The sequence below is a fragment of the Mandrillus leucophaeus genome, unplaced genomic scaffold (genome assembly GCF_000951045.1).
Source record: "Mandrillus leucophaeus isolate KB7577 unplaced genomic scaffold, Mleu.le_1.0 Scaffold532, whole genome shotgun sequence".
In the NCBI taxonomy this organism is placed as follows: domain Eukaryota; kingdom Metazoa; phylum Chordata; class Mammalia; order Primates; family Cercopithecidae; genus Mandrillus; species Mandrillus leucophaeus.
In genome coordinates, this window is record NW_012105720.1 from 2,115,237 (window position 1) to 2,131,448 (window position 16,212).

Sequence of the window (16,212 nt, forward strand, 5' to 3'; positions counted from 1 at the left end):
TGAACCAGGATGCAAACTGATACTCCCTAGTACTTTGACTTCAGTGACAACCTGATGGTTCAAGTATACCTTTCGCTGTGAGCCCGGAAAATTACTATATTACTATATTATGTGACTTTCCCAGGTCTCTGTCAAACCTGTGATTTTTTTTTTTTTTTTTTTTTTAAGACACAGTCTCACGCTGTCATCCAGGCTAGAGTGCAATGGCACAATCTTGGCTCACTGCAACCTCCTCCTCCCGAGTTCAAGCGATTCTCCTGCCTCAGCCTCCTGAGTAGCTGGGATTATAGGCGCCTGCCACCACTCCTGACTAATTTTTGTATTTTTAGTAAAGACAGGGTTTTACCATGTTGGCCAGGCTGGTCTTGAACTCCTGACCTCAGGTGATCTGCCCACCTCGGTCTCCCAAAGTGCATGGGATTACAGGCATAAGCCACCACGCCCCGCCTAAGCCTGTGATTTTATGATCCTTTATATCACATCCTTACCTGCTTTTCCTCTGAGTTATATCATTTTTCCTACTTTTGCCCAACTAGCTTAATAAGTTTTAACTTAGGAAACTATAGTGAACTCTAAAATTTAAAAATAATTCAGATTTGTTGCTAGAAAATGAATGCTACTTACCTTTATTAGTTTCAGAGTGAGAAGCACAGGATTTTGAGTCCATATAAATATATCATTTCCAATTTCCAAGCTCATGCTCTGTGCCTGACTCCAAATTGACTGTGATACTACGGCTTTATGTTTTTACTATTAAGGTGGATGTTGATGACATGTCTGATGAACAGTTTTTAGCAAAGTACATCAAAGAATGGTGTAATTGCATGCTTACTAAAACTCCAAAACAGGGCATTGACTTTCATATGCAGGTAACTGATAGCCAAATTCACAACAAGAAGCTATTGAAATAATGACACTACTGAAGCATCTCTCTTACCATTCTGAATGAGGGTCTGTGACCGTGTGAACCTTCCATGGACAGCTGTCATGTGCAGGGGACTTTTGCCATCTTTACTCTAAAAAAAAAAAAGAGGGAGAGAAAAACAATGGAGGTGCTCATGAGCCAGTGACACCAATCTGAAACACCCCTATGGACACCGCTAATAATGCCCTGAAAACATTTATTTATTTATTTATTTATTTAGCATGATCAACATGAGGCTGCAGTGAGCTAGGATTTTACCACTGCACTCTAGCCTGGGTGATAGAATGACATTCTTCTAAAAAAGATAAAATAAAATAAAAGTATAATCAACAATTAAAAGAGGCAAAGATAATTTTGAAAGGAAAAGATAAAATGCACATGACCTGTCAAGTTATTGCATAGCATCACATTTTTTAAAAGCTTAGAAAAACAGTCATCCGAAACCTTTATTCCTCTCCTGTGATCTACTGGAGAAGGAAGTTTCCTTCAAGATGCTTTTTTCAACCTTTGTCTATAGTACACAAAAAAGACAAATGTGTTAACTTGCATGGTCCGCTTTAAGCTGAAGCTGACCAAATGGCTCGGAATCACTGCAACTCTTAAAACTGACCTGAGGCGGGGCACGGTGGCTCACACCTGTAACCCCAGCACTTTGGGAGGCTGAGGCAGGCGGATCATTTTATATAGGAGTTCAAGAACAGCCTGGCCAACATGGTGAAATGCCATCTCTACCAAAAATACAAAAATTAGCCAGGCATGGTGGCGCATGCCTGTAATCCCAGCTACTGGGGAGGCTGAGGTGGGAGAATTGCTTGAACCCAGGAGGCAGAGGTTGCAGTGAGCCAAGATTGTGCCACTGCACTCCAGCCTGGGTGACAGAGTGAGACTCTGTCTCAAAAAAAAAAAAAAGAAAAGAAAAGAAAAACAACCTGATCTGGAACCCTCCACTATTCCCTGCATTATAATTCCATTTTTTAAAAAAATCACTTTTAAAATAAAATAAAAGAAAAGAAAAAAGAAAAAAAGTTAAAAAAAGAAAAAAGAAAAAGAAAGTAAATAAAGAAAAAAACAGAAAAACAAAAACAAAACCATAATTTTTCATTGTTCCAAAAGAGAATCTCTCACTTCACTCAACTCATTAGAAGTTACAGGACTAAGGCATGCAACTTTTTAGGAAATTGCCTTTTGAATGATCAGCTGGGAATGTGTGCTGAATTCATGTATTTCTTACTATTAATGATAGAAATTATGAAAGTTCCTGACAGAGATTAAGCCAAAACACAGAAAATGTACAACATCTATATACCAATCATCATTATACTAAATACCAAGGTACCACATATGTAACTAAGAAATAGTAATTTACAGAATTTATTCTGAAAATAGGCCCAAAAGAAAATATTACTGTTATTTTAGAATAAAAGTATCTCCAATAGAGAGAATGTATTTTCATCCAAGTATTGTTATCAAAAAAATCTATGTAACACTTATTTTTCTAAGTCTCAGAGGAAACATTTCTCTAAGTTTGAGGTTAAAATACGAGGTTTTAAAAATGCATGTTCATTTTGTGATGAAATTCAAATATCTGTACTTTAAAATGACTGTTTTAAAAACTCCATCTTGGAAAACAAATAATAATTTAGGTAAGTATTTCTTAGAGTGGACTGAGGACTGCCTACGTCTGAATCACCCAGGATTCTTGCTAGAAATATGAATTCTGGGCCAGGCGCGGTGGCTCACCCCTGTAATCCCAGCACTTTGGAGGGCCGAGGCGGGAGGATCATGAGGTCAGGAGATAGAGACCATCCTGGCTAACATGGTGAAACCCCGTCTCTACTAAAAATACAAAAAATTAGCCAGGTGTGGTGGCGGGCACCTATAGCCCCAGCTACTAGGGAGGCTGAGGCAGGAGAATGGCGTGAACCCAGGAGGCGGAGCTTGCAATGAGCCGAGATTGCGCCACTGCACTCCAGCCTGGGTGACAGAGCGAGACTGCATCTCAAAAAAAAAAAAAAGAAAAGAAAAAAGAAAAAGAAATATGAATTCTGTACCTCTGTACCTTAGCCCTGAACTACAATTGGGGTAAGAGGGTCCCATTTTTAGCCCCTGCTTTGGACTGCGGGCTAAAATAGGTTATAAAACCAAGGTTTTAACACAAGAATTTTATTATATTCTATAAGTCTATTTCTTAGAAATAAAAAAGGGATTACACATAGTCTGTGCCAAGAAAAAAAATTTAATTAGAACAGTAAGTTCATCTTAATTAAAAAAAAAAAAGCATATATCATTGTAATTCAATGTTCTCAGGTAGATGTGGGAAGAAAAGAAATAATAGGATCTTCTCTCCATCTTATATGAGTATAACCTGAATCAGAACAGACTGAGAAAGGAGAGTTGAAGCTTGATAATACTTTTAGAGGAAAAACAGGAGCAGTCAAGAGAATAAGATACAACACCATCGTTGACCATGAGACATACCGGGAAGGAGAGCTCCTAAAAGTTATCTGATTCCAGAGTTAGGCCTTAGTTGTCAGGACTGCACACAGTTCTAAGGACTGAAACACCTGGGAACTACTTTGGAATAAGGATTTAAAACACCTGCTTCCAATTAAAAAGTGATGACACTTCAAGATAAATAACTAAGGAGAGAGAAGGCAGAAATTGTGGAGTTGGCATTAACTTGTCCCTAGGTGGAGCTATTTCTTTAAATTTTGCTCCAGTGTTTCCTCTTAATATGAAACCATAAGTAATTATTAATTAAATATATCTAAAGCTATAAATACTTCAGCATTTATAAAATATCTTCACACTATTTAGCTAAGCAATTTTCCATGCCTAGAAAGGAACTTAAAGGCTTTACCAAGGGATAACCACCAACTTGGTGGTAGCTATCTAAGTTGCAGGCAGAGAGACAAAGCAGAAGTGATCTCTGAAGTGTGTGGTGGGCAAAGCCAGTCCCATTTCAGGGATAGCAAACACCACAACCTTCTTTTCTCTGAGAGTGTTTGTGCCTTTGGTAAAGGGACAAGCAAATGGAGATGACCAAAGTTAGGTAAAATGCAAAGAACAGCCATATGATCAGTGGTGACAATTGCTTTGCATCCATATTCGCATATCTTTGCCTGGATTCATTTATAGCCAGAGTCCAGGCTACAGCTGATATTTTTTTCTTCACATAGGGAAACAGGTAGATAAGTTGGGGAAATTGGGACAGGAAGCATTAAGAGTATCATGGCAGCCATTTTGGGGCAGCTTTGTTCATATGATATGCGTGTAAAGGGAGCTCATTATTTCAAAAAGCTATTGAAAACCAATGAAACTCAAAAGGGTAATACTTTTTATTTAGCCCTTAAAAGTTAGAACTCAGAATATTAAAATTGAGACTAGGGAACCCTACTGAGTTTCATGATCTGAGAAATTGAAATTTATCATGCAGGGGTCCTGGCTGTTGCTACTATTCCTAGAACTGCACACAAAGATAAAACATTCCTTGCATTCTCAAAAGAGAGAATATGCGTAATTCTTCCATCTATTCAAAGCTTTTATGAAAATCTTTTTCTTAATTTCTAGTCTCCCTCCAATTTTCTAGCTACATTTTCCCATAGAATTTAGGGCTTTGAAATTTTTGTTATTTTGATAATCCATTTAATTAAGCAAGAAGTGCTTCTATTGAGTTAGGCATAATCAAGTCATAAAGGAAAAGTACTGAGGATTAAAATATCTTATGACAGATGTTAGTACTCTTTCAGGGCAGAACTCAGCATTGCCTAAGGAAGATTAATCTTTGAACTAACAGGAGTGTTTATATTTTCTTGACCACCAGTCTCCTCAGAAATCTGTTCTTTTTTTCCTTTATTCCTAATGCCTTCTTTCCTCATCTTCCAATATCCCATATACCTTCCCTAAATTTACAGACATTGTTACTCCCCAGGGTCTTGAAAGCATAATGTTCTCTGTGGCATGGTACACCCCTGGGGTCACGCAGCTCAGTGGCCCTACTACAGAGCAATAAAGCCTCTATGGGATAACACTAAGTCCAACCTGGGGTTAGGGGTGGGGTCAAATAAGGTGAGAAACCCAATAAGTCTTCCTAATTCAATGGAAGAGCCATCTAAAATACTGGTGTGAAAAAGCCATACATAGTCCAATTTATTTTGTTTTGTTTCATATGGTTCTATGGGCAAGAGAGACGGAATGTGGTTGGCTCACTCATTCCTCTCCTTTTCCCCACTTCTCCAAAGTTCTAAGTACTCTGTCACTATCACTGCCTACTCTTGCCTATTCCAGTTTTCACCTTCAACTTCTCCAACACAACCTATTCCATAATTTGGTCCTGCTACATACAGAGAAGGGAACTGGTCCACTTCAAGCAGACATGTTTCAACTCCCATCTCTTAGAGCTAAATGATCTAAGAGCCCACAGATAGAAAAGAACTGAGACCATGCACAGGCTAAATGTCAGTGACCAGGAGGTAGACAACCTGGCAATGGCAATTTCTGAGTCTGTCTTTCTAAGTTGTATCCAGCACAGCTCTATGTCTAGTGCCTTCTTTAACGCTTACTTTGAAAGCTTACTAAAAGAGCCTTGAGATGCTACAGAAATTACAATGTGGTCTCTAATGGGGAAGAAAAAATATTTTATACTTTCTCGTGTTCTACCTATTTACAAATTACAAGTAAACCATCAGTGGATTATTGTATCAGTAAAGTATATCTTTATTTTATCACAATTAAACTCATATTATGAAGTCAAAAAACAGAGCCAGAGTCAATCAAAGTAAAATGAGGAACTGTGAAATGCAGGCTGAACACACATCCCTCCTCCTCTTCCCATCCATCTTTTAATTGCTCATGAAGACATAACTTTTACTGTTTTCTGAGAATAGAGGAAAACAAAGTGAACATGTGGGTAGGTACTGGCTGCATTTCAATATGCTATTTCCCTCAACCTTTGGAAAATCTAAACAAATACAAATTGTCTTGCAATCTACAAACACTTTCAAAATCCAAGGAGCAATGTGGTACAGGGAGATAACAACTTTAATTAGACAGCTACCTCCAGAGTCAGACAGGATGGCTCTACGGAAATGTTAGATGATCCATGCATCCAGAGTGGATCTGGAATAACTAAGGAGGGTTCAAAGCGAATTAGGAAATCGGAGGATACAAACAGAATAGATGAAGGGAGACTGAGAATGAAGGCTAGATTTGATTCAAAATCCTATTTACACAGATTCAATCATAATGAACTCAAATCTCAGAGTTTTAAAATGGCATTTCTTATATTCGAGTTATGATTAGCAGTCCACAGGCAAAAAATAAATATTAAAATTAAGGAATTATGCTTTTCAGCTCCATTTGTGGAAGGGAAGAAGGGGCTGTAAAAACCAATGTATCACAGCAGTTGAAGTCCCTTCTCCAATCTGAACTGACCACTGGTCAGTTAACTGGAAGCAGTAGGCAGCTATGCCAGAGAGTAGCCTTCTAGCCTCAGGTCTTGGGCGCACCAAGAGCATCGGTGGCATGTTTTACAGATGGAATGAAGCGCATCAGACAACCCCGTGAATTAATTAAGTGGAGGCTGGTAAAGAGAGTGCCTTAAGTTCCAATAATTTCCCTCCCTTTGAAGGATTCACAGGATGTCCTTCAGACACCAGGATGGCAAGACAGATGTCTACAGTTTTGGGAACATTGACAGTTTGGCCACCCGTGTGCTTCCTGCCCCCTCAACACCATGCTCAGCGACTTCAGCCCCACACAAAGACTCCTTCCTAACCTCAGACGACAGTTTCTTGGTCTCTTTGATGCTCCATTCTTTTCTGTCTGCTTTCCACCTTCATGAAAACATGACACTCCTTCCTGTCTCCTCTAACTCCTTTTTTCATCCGTTTCTCTGGCTCTTTCTCCTCCTCCTGATCCTAAGAGTAAAGGGCGGTCTCACTTTCTGTACTCGTGCTATTACATACTCTCTCCTTGGGCGGTCTCGTCCCTTTCTCCTGGTTTCAACAATCACCTTTACGTGAATGAAGCAACCTACATTTTTTCTTCTGTTCTCTACCAGTCTCTCATGCTAGAACACCACATTTTACACTATCGAACTTCTCAGACTGGCTATACCAAAACCTAAAAATCAGCTTCTCAAAAACTAAATGTATTTATTGGTTTAACTCCCTAAGCCTACTCTTCCTCCTGACATCCTTCTTAAGGAACATTAATGATAACATCTATTTTTCTAGTGCTTATCATGTGGCAGATATTATTCTACATGGTTTATGTGTGATAAAGCTGTTTAATGTTCACAGCAGTTCCATGGAGAAGATACTATTGTTTCCCTAATTTCACACATAAACTGAGACACACAGAGAGCTTGTTTATGATTATATAGATACTAAAAGTCAAGGCTAGGATTGGAATTTAGGCAGTCTGGCCCCAGAACTGAATACTTAACTACTCTGCTGTACCACCTTTCTTCACTGAATTTCTTTCTTTCTTTCTTCCTTCCTATTTTATTTTATTTTATTTTATTTTTTTGACAGAGTCTTGCTCTGTTGCCCAGGCTGGAGTGCAGTGGCAGGATCTCAACTCACTGCAACCAACGCCTCTCAGGTTCAAGCAATTCTCCTGCCTCAGCCTCCTGTGTAGCTGGGATTACAGGTGCGCGCCACCACACCCAGCTAATTTTTGTATTTTTAGTGGAGACTGGCTTTCACGAAGTTGGTCAGGCTGGTCTCAAATTCCTGACCTCGTGATCTGCCTGCCTGTACCTCCCAAAGTGCTAGGATTACAGGTGTCAGACACCACGCCTGGCCAATTTTTGTATTTTTAGTGGAGACAGGGTTCTACCATGTTGGTCAGGCTGGTCTTGAACTCCTGACCTCAGGTGATCCACCCACCTCGGCCTCCCAAAGTGCTGGGATTACAGGCATGAGCCATTGCGCCTGGCCTCTTTGCCACATTTCAATCCTTACATTAGTCTTCAACTCCTCCAGTTCATGTCCCGCCAAGTCTTGCTGATTGTCTTTCTCCAAAGCCTCTCCCTTCAGTCAGCTCCTCCCCGTTCCCCTGTTCCCTTATTATCTCTTACCAATGCCAGTTTTATTGATTTCTAGTTATCTACTAATCAGCTCTCTCTAAGTCTGCTACACCTGGGTTTTCTTTTTTCCAAAAGTGAAAATAGCTTTCTCGTTTTTCTGGATATAAAAATGACATGCTCTGCCAGGTACAGTGGCTCATGCCTGTAATCCCAGGACTTTGGGAGGCTGAGGCAGGCAGATCACTTGAGCTCGGGAGTTGGTGGCCAGCCTGGGTAACATGGCAAAACCCCGTCTCTACAAAAAATACAAAAATTAGCAGGGTGTGGTTGTGTACACCTGTAATCCCAGCTACTCGGAAGGCTGAGGCCAGAGGATGGCTTGAGCTGGGAGGCAGAGGTTGCTGTGAGTCGAGATCCCACCTCTGGCAGCAGAGCCAGACCCTGTCTCAACAAAAAAAAATGATAATAACAATAAAAATAATTTTTTAAAATTATCATTGTTTCACAATCAGAAGACAAAAGCAAATACAGGAAAAAAAACCTAAAGGCCAGGCATGGTGGCTCACACCTCTAATCCCAGCACTTTGGGAGGCTGAGGTGGGTGGATTGCTTGAGCTCAGGAGTTAGAGACCAGCCCGGCCAGCATGGCGAAACCCCCTCTCTACAAAAAATACAAAAATTAGCTGGGCATGGTGGCAGGTGCCTGTAATCCCAGCTTCTCAGGAGGCTGAGGCAGGAGAATCACTTGAACTCAGGAGGCAGAAGTTGCAGTGAGCTGAGATCCTGCCATTGCACTCTAGCCTGGATGACAAGAGCAAAATTCTATCTCAAAAAAAAAAAGAGGAAGGAAGGAAAGAAGGAAGGAAGGAAGGAAGGAAGGAAGGAAGGAAGGAAGGAAGGACGACCTAAATCATAATTTTGTCTCTCTGCAGTGATAATTGTTGCTAGCATATTGGTACATACTCCAGAGATTTTTCTCTCTCTTTGCATCATCTACACACATAACCATAACATTTTAGCATTAAAAAATGAGATATTTCTTTATTGCATTTTTATTTTTTCATTGAATAATACTAGGTATTATTAGCCATTTTGATATTTGCCATTCTTTAACACAAATGTACGTTTTTGTATTAGTTTGTATTTCTCTAATTACCAGTAATACTAGTTTTTCACAAGCTTAATGTACTTTTTATTCTCGCTTGTGATCTGACTTTTGCTCCATGTTTTCTAGTAGTGATCACTTTTTCTTATTGATTTGTATGAGCTCTTTATATATCAAGCATATTAACTATTTGCTTATCATGTATATTGAAGAAAATTTTCCCTAAGTTGTTCTTATTTGAATTTCATGTTAGAGGTTTTGTTGTTGTTGTTTTGTTATATAAATATTTAAGACTTTTTTGGAAGTCATATATACGATTATTTTCCTTTATGTTTCCTGCATTTGGTGTTCTGTGACCAGATTACTGTTTTTAATGCTCAGGTCTGATCATATGGCCCCTTAGAATTATTAGTGGCCTGCAGAGCCTGGAGAGGCCCAAGCTCCCTGGGCTCAAAATCAGCGAGTAGGTGAGTCCTCTTCCTTGGTCAAATCACATTTCAGCTCATTTCTGGCTCCTTTCTGTCACACAATTAAAAATAAAAAAGTTTTTTACAGACAGGCTCTCACTAGGTTGCTCAGGCTGATCTCAAACTCCTGGGCTCAAGGAATCCTACACCTCAGTCTCCCATGGAGCTGGGATTACAGGCCGAGCCACCATACTTGGCATGTTCATAAAATTATACTCTATTCGAGACAATCAATTGCTATTCTGAAAATTTGTCACATCTTTCACCACTATTAGAAATTATGAAAAAAGCCGGGCGCGGTGGCTCAAGCCTGTAATCCCAGCACTTTGGGAGGCCGAGTCGGGTGGATCACGAGGTCAGGAGATCAAGACCATCCTGGCTAACACGGTGAAACCCCATCTCTACTAAAAAATACAAAAAAGTAGCCGGGCGAGGTGGCAGGCGCCTGTAGTCCCAGCTACTCATGAGGCTGAGGCAGGAGAATGGCGTGAACCCGGAAGGCGGAGCTTGCAGTGAGCGGAGATCCGGCCACTGCACTCCAGCCCAGGCGACAGAGCGAGACTCCGTCTTAAAAAAAAAAAGAAATTATGAAAAAAATAAAAGATTTTAATAGTGAATAGAGAAGCTTATTAAAATAGATTGATGTGATATTCTTGAAATTACACCTTAGAAATCGTATTTTTCAAAACCAGAGACAGAATACACTGGGACCTTACTTCAGGAGCCCTGTGTGCTGGGAAGAAGGGAAGTCTGGGTTGAGTAAAAGGTTTCCTAGCACAGCTTAGGATATTCTGCTACAATCTAAATGCATTCAAGTGATGTCACCCAAATTATGAATGTTGTGTGATAAGCTCCCCTTGGTTAGCTGTCACATGGCAAGCTGACGAGTTACCTAGAGGTTTTCCTATCCAGAATTCCCACCCCTTTTTGCTCATGCTATTCTATCTGGAACACTCTCTCTCAAATTATCTCTATCCCTCCTCAACTCAACTACATCAATCTTCCAAGTCTCTGCTCAAAATCGATCTCCATTTCTTATTCCCAAGCAAAAAACAGGTCAACACTTGCTTCTTACAGTTTGCAATGCTTTATGCCTCTTCTCATCATATCTTCTCTTGCTCATAATTACCTGAGGGCATGTTATCTCCCTACTACACTATAAATTCCTTAAGGGCAGAGACTGAATCTCATCTTGGAGCACTCCTTCAGTACCAAACAGAGGGCACTGGGTAGTCTGTAGTAAATTTGCGGAATAAAGGAATGATTGTGACGACCAGCTCAGTGCTACATCACTGAAGCCACTATTTGGGGTTTGCTTTAAGAAGGTATTGGCCAGGCACAGTGGCTCACACTTGTAATCCCAGCACTTTGGGAGGATGAGGCAGGTGGATCACTTGAGGCCAAGAGTTTGAGACCAGCCTGGCCAACATGGTGAAACACGATCTCTACTAATAACACAAAAAATTAGCTGGGCATGGTGGTGGGTGCCTGTAATCCCAGCTACTGGGGAGGCTGAGGCAGGAGAAGCGCTTGAACCCAGGAGGCAGAGGTTGCAGTAAGCTGAGATCGCGCCATTGCATTCTAGCCTGGGTGACAAGAGCAAAATTCCGTCTCAAAAAAAAAAAAAAAAAGAAGAAGAAGGTATCTGAGAAGCTCTAAACCCACACTGGAGTTGGAAACAGGCCCACAATCATTATTAGGCCTCCCTTTGAATTCTTAGCAGCACTGCTCTATCAGCTCAACATTCACTTCAGTATTAGCTTCTGGGCCAAGTCAACATCCTAGAGATCCAGTATTTGTCCTGACACATTCACTAAGCTAACAAGAACACACGGCTGGAGCCTTGGTACCTCTCAGCTGATACCACCACTCCTGGATAAAAATAACACAACCTGTTTTTTTGTTTGTTTGTTTGTTTGTTTGAGATGGAGTCTTGCTCTGTTGCCCAGGTTAGAGTGCAGTGGCACAATCTCAGCTCACTGCAACCTCCGCCTCCCGGGTTCAAACAATTCTCTGCTTCAGCCTCCCGAGTAGCTGAGATTACAGGCACCCACCACCACGCCTGGCTAATTTTTGTATTTTTAGTAGAGATGGTGTTTCCACCATCTTCGCCAGGTTGGTCTTGAACCCCTGACCTCATGATCCACCCACCTCAGCTTCCACACAACTTTTTTATGGCCTCCAAATCCAGGACAAGGCTGTGTGAGTCAAAGTACTTAGGGTTCTAACTCACTAAAACATGGTATCATTTGCAGCAGTTGATTTTGCTCAAATAGAAGCTCAATGCAAAGGCATTCAACACAGAGACCAAGAGTGTCATACCTGAATATTAACATCTGCCCCGTTGTTTACTAACAATTCAAGACACAAAGCACCATGAGTGGAGGCAGCAGCAAAATGCAAAGGGGTGAACCCATTATTGTTTGGCTGGTTCACGTTAGCACCGTAGTCAATCAACTCGTTAACCACAGCATCCTGTCCATTGTAGCAGGCGATGTGAAGCGCTGTATTTCCATAGACATTGATTTCATCAATCTGCAAAAGAGTCCAACACAGGGTGATTCAAGTCATTGGAGCCAGTTTACTCCATTTTCCACAAAAAGCATAATTGCTGTGGCTAGAGAAAGGAAATAGCCATCCGTCAATATAATTGTTCAGAGCTTACTCTTGCCCCAGTGTGGTCATCTTGGGAATGCTTGTCACCCCATGGTAAAGATCAGCAAAACGTCAATGTGGCAAAAAATGAACTGGAGAGAGAGAAGTTTCATCCTGGGGAGAGGTATTTTTCAGCTAACAAAGGGATAAAAAGTGAAGGGCAAAGCTGCTTTCAAAACACCAAAAGAGAAGTAAATCAGAAGAGAACAAAAAGAGTCCCACACTCTAGGGTTGGGGCACAGCAAACCTCAAGAAATGGTAGTGGATAGCAGGTAGTGGCTGCGGAGATGGCAGGAGAGGTGGCTGTGGAGCCTAAACACAGAAGGCAGGTCAGAACCCAATATCTGTTTTGCTCTGGAGCCTGACACCTCACCAGGTTCCATTTTAGTAGCAGAGCAGTGGTGCCGTCAGGAGGTGTGTTTCGTCCGTGGTCCCCTATTGCTTTCTGAGACCTGCCCTGGGTGCCTGGTTTCATCATTATGGTTGTATAGCAACTGGTTTTCCTTTCCTGGGGGACAGGATGTTCCAGCCTCACCACTGCTCCTGTTCTACCAGCAGAAGGAGAATGCAGCAGTCCGACTTCTCCAGCTCAAGAACAGACATTGCTGATGTTTGTCTCTGCCATTTATTCATCCATTTCTGCTGTAAGTCATGACTTAGAAGGCTACATTTGGAAGGTGGGATGCAGAACCTTGGCCAGTCTTTAAAAACAACTGGTTAATAAATATTACACAGAATCTATATGTCTATATATTTATCTATGTTGATATAGAAAGTTATTCAGTTTCCAGTTTTTCTCTGCTTAGTGTATGCCCCCACTGCCCTTTACCAGTTGCCCACAAAATCTTAAAAAGACAGGATGCTAGAAAACAACTCCCCTGCCCTTGAATTAAAGTGCAAACAGGATTTAACTTTAGAATAACAGAAATCTCACAAATACACAGGCCATGCAGTGATGCATTCATTATAGCTCACCTCCACCCCCAGGTTCAGGAGATGCTTGACAACATTGATCTGTCCATTGGAGGCTGCAGCATGCAGAGGGGTATAACCCTTCTTATCCTTACAGGTCACTTCTGCGCCATGGTTAATGAGCAATGCTACAACATCCAGGTGGCCTTTACAAACAAAGCAGCAGAAAAAACATCGTTAACCTTTATAGGACAATTTGCTGATTCATTTCACCTAAATTATCACCATTAGCTTTTATTGCCACCAGTATTTTGCTGAGTTATTTGTAAAAACTGGAAAATATTCATGGCAACTATTCAACAAATATTTATTGAGTACCTCCTATAGTCAGGCATAATGTAAATGCTGTGGGAAGAAAAAAGATGATTCATATGAGCCTTCTCTTCAAGGAGATCTAGGTGATGCCTGTTACCATGCTAATGAATAATGGTGAGGTTTTGCCAAGATATCAGTAGAGAGCCTTAAAAAATGTTGTGTTAAAATGAAAGCAATGCTTTTGAAAACAATTGCCATTCCTCACTGAAAAGTTTAACAATGACAATTCAGTTAGGAAAAACTGATAAAAGAAAAAAAAATAATGAAAATGACCATAGATTACTGTTTAATCATACAAAATTACTGCTGCTTAACTGTATTTGGACCCACAAAAATGGCAATTTCATATGGCTCAACTTAAAAGTTTCCTCATGAATTAGAGGCCAAACAGAAAACCCTTCTAGTTTTAGCTCCTGTTAGCATTCTTTTCTACAATATTTTACTCTGTTCCATAATTCACCATATATAGAATAAGCCTGCACAACATGGTGAAATCCTGTCTCTACTAAGAATACTCTACTAAAACCCCGTCTTTACTAAAAACTTAGTTGGGTGTGGTGGCACACGCCTGTAGTCCCAGCTGTTCAGGAGGCTGAGGCACGAGAATCGTTTGAACCTGGGAGGCGGAGGCTGCAGTGAGCCGACATAGCACCACTGCACTCCTGCCTGGGCAACAGAGCAAGACCCTGTATCAAAAAATAAATAAATAAATAAATAAACAAACAAAAAAGCATATTTGACCTTTCTTTCAGCACTGAAGACTGTTCAGTGCTTCAGGATCACTGCTCTAAATGCGGCTGAAAATTGAAGGGTAGAAGACAAGTACTGACTCCAGGACTCCGTGTGTGTGTTGGAGTCGGGGGAGGTATTGGCTTGTTTTATTAAAATTTGACTCTTTTCTCCCCAAGACTTGTATATAGAAAATTTTTTTTCAATTATTAGTGGTGCTGTCTTAAGCTATTTGCCCTGGTTTTGCCTATTATTCCTATTTGTATCCTGATAGCACACAAAACAATGACTTGATTTCTTTACAGTCATTTATCCAAATGCTTTAACTGTGTATACATCAGCAGAGAACAAGCTTGAAACTTCGCATTCTTTGAGTCCTATCCACACTAGCTTAGTGTGTGTTCGACCTACACAGCTGTCTCCCGCAGTCACAGGCTCCAGTCCTGCAGGTGCCACCTAGTCATTTCATATGCTTCAGCCAACTCGAAAATCCATGTCAACTTTTGTTAAAAAACATGCTAACGCTTGTAAAAGTTTAAGATTCTGTTTTTTTAAGCACAGGGATTCATTCAGACCCATCTTTAGCCACATACTTTATTTCATCCCTGCCCCAACCTATTCTTTCTCCCTATAATTAATGTTAATTTTAAAGCGATGATAAAAGGCACATATGTTTGTTACAAAGGATTCAGAAAGGCAAAAAGGTATTAAAAGAAAACCAAAATCATCCACAATCATAAATACTCAGAGACAATCAATTAAAATTTTAGCATATAATATTTTCCAGGTTTGTTATTGCACAGATTTTTAAATGAAAATGAGAATTATTTTATTTATACTGCTTTATAATATGCTTTCACTTAACATATCACAGAATCTGTGTTAATAAACACTCATGGACTCATCACTGTAGTTACTGCAAAGTGTCCCCTTGTGTGGATCTTCCAGAATTTACCAAAACAGTCTCCTGGGGATGGGTATTCAGGTTGTTTACAACTTGGTGCTGATAGAATCCTATTTTTCTAATAGCAGGATGTTCTCCAATTAGAAACACAAAGGAAATATCTTAGTTCTTCATTTCCCACAAGTCTACACTTAGAATAAACTGTGAGATCTATCATTTGTCAGTGAGATTTGCCAAGTGAAAAGGAAAAACGTAGAAATGTGACCTCTCCCAAGCGGGCAGGAATGAGGGCTGCAGGCTTCAGTTTGGTTGTCAGTGGACTATCAGGATAATCCTCAGTACTTCTGGTGCCCTTCACCTATAAAATAGCCAGAAGTTTGTCTTTTCTTCCTTTCTTCTTGTTTCTTTCAAAAATATTTATAAATTTTAAAAGACCAATGGAATTTGTGTCCTTGCTTTCCTAGCCAGTGCTCTTTCTTTTTAAAACACCTTATTTTACTGCCATGACAAGTTAAAATAAGCACAATCTGTGCAGCTTTCCAATCCAGACTGAAGCACATTCAAAGAGGCCCAAGCCATGATTCATTCCTCCTCTTCTTTGTAGGATAAATAAATATCTGACAAAGCAACTGCCCGACTAGAGCACACTATGCATGCAGTAAAATGTACCAAATCTTCATTCAATTGCAACCCAAACTTGAAAAGAAGTCAGAATGGAGAAAACCTACATGGTCAACAAGAGACCCGTGGCTTATTTAGTTAAGGTTATCTGTACTTTGCTTTCCATGCATGGAATCCTTACCCATGTATGCTGCCCAGTGCAGAGCACGCCGGTCCTTCTTGTCAAATGCATTGATATTTGCCCCTTTGGCCAAGAGTAAATTGACCATCTGAAAGATAACCAACAAGGAAATCAAGCATACATTCTGTAATGGTGAGGCCTCCTCACTGCCTGCAGGTGGTCTGAGCCAAATTAACATGAAATCTAAAGGCAGGTCAGAGATTTAGAGTTCTGACAAAGTAGAAATATGATGTCAGAGCAGGAACTGTGTCATGTGTGTCAGAGGAAAAGACTGAAGTGACAGCCTACTTTTTCAATTCATTGTG

The 16,212-nt window shown here is 40.4% G+C and overlaps 1 protein-coding gene across 2 annotated transcripts in view; it reads right to left on the reverse strand.

The window, feature by feature from the left end:
• Window positions 1-16,212, reverse strand: part of ANKRD44 (ankyrin repeat domain 44) — a 204,563-nt gene that overhangs the window by 125,433 nt on the left and 62,918 nt on the right. For both annotated transcript variants that reach the window (XM_011997192.1, XM_011997191.1), the window contains exons 5-8: window positions 15,908-15,995; window positions 13,161-13,303; window positions 11,853-12,065; window positions 938-1,016 (exon numbers count right to left, since the gene is read on the reverse strand). In XM_011997192.1, coding sequence (XP_011852582.1) covers window positions 938-1,016; window positions 11,853-12,065; window positions 13,161-13,303; window positions 15,908-15,995 — 523 coding nt within the window. The remainder of the gene's footprint in view (window positions 1-937; window positions 1,017-11,852; window positions 12,066-13,160; window positions 13,304-15,907; window positions 15,996-16,212) is intronic.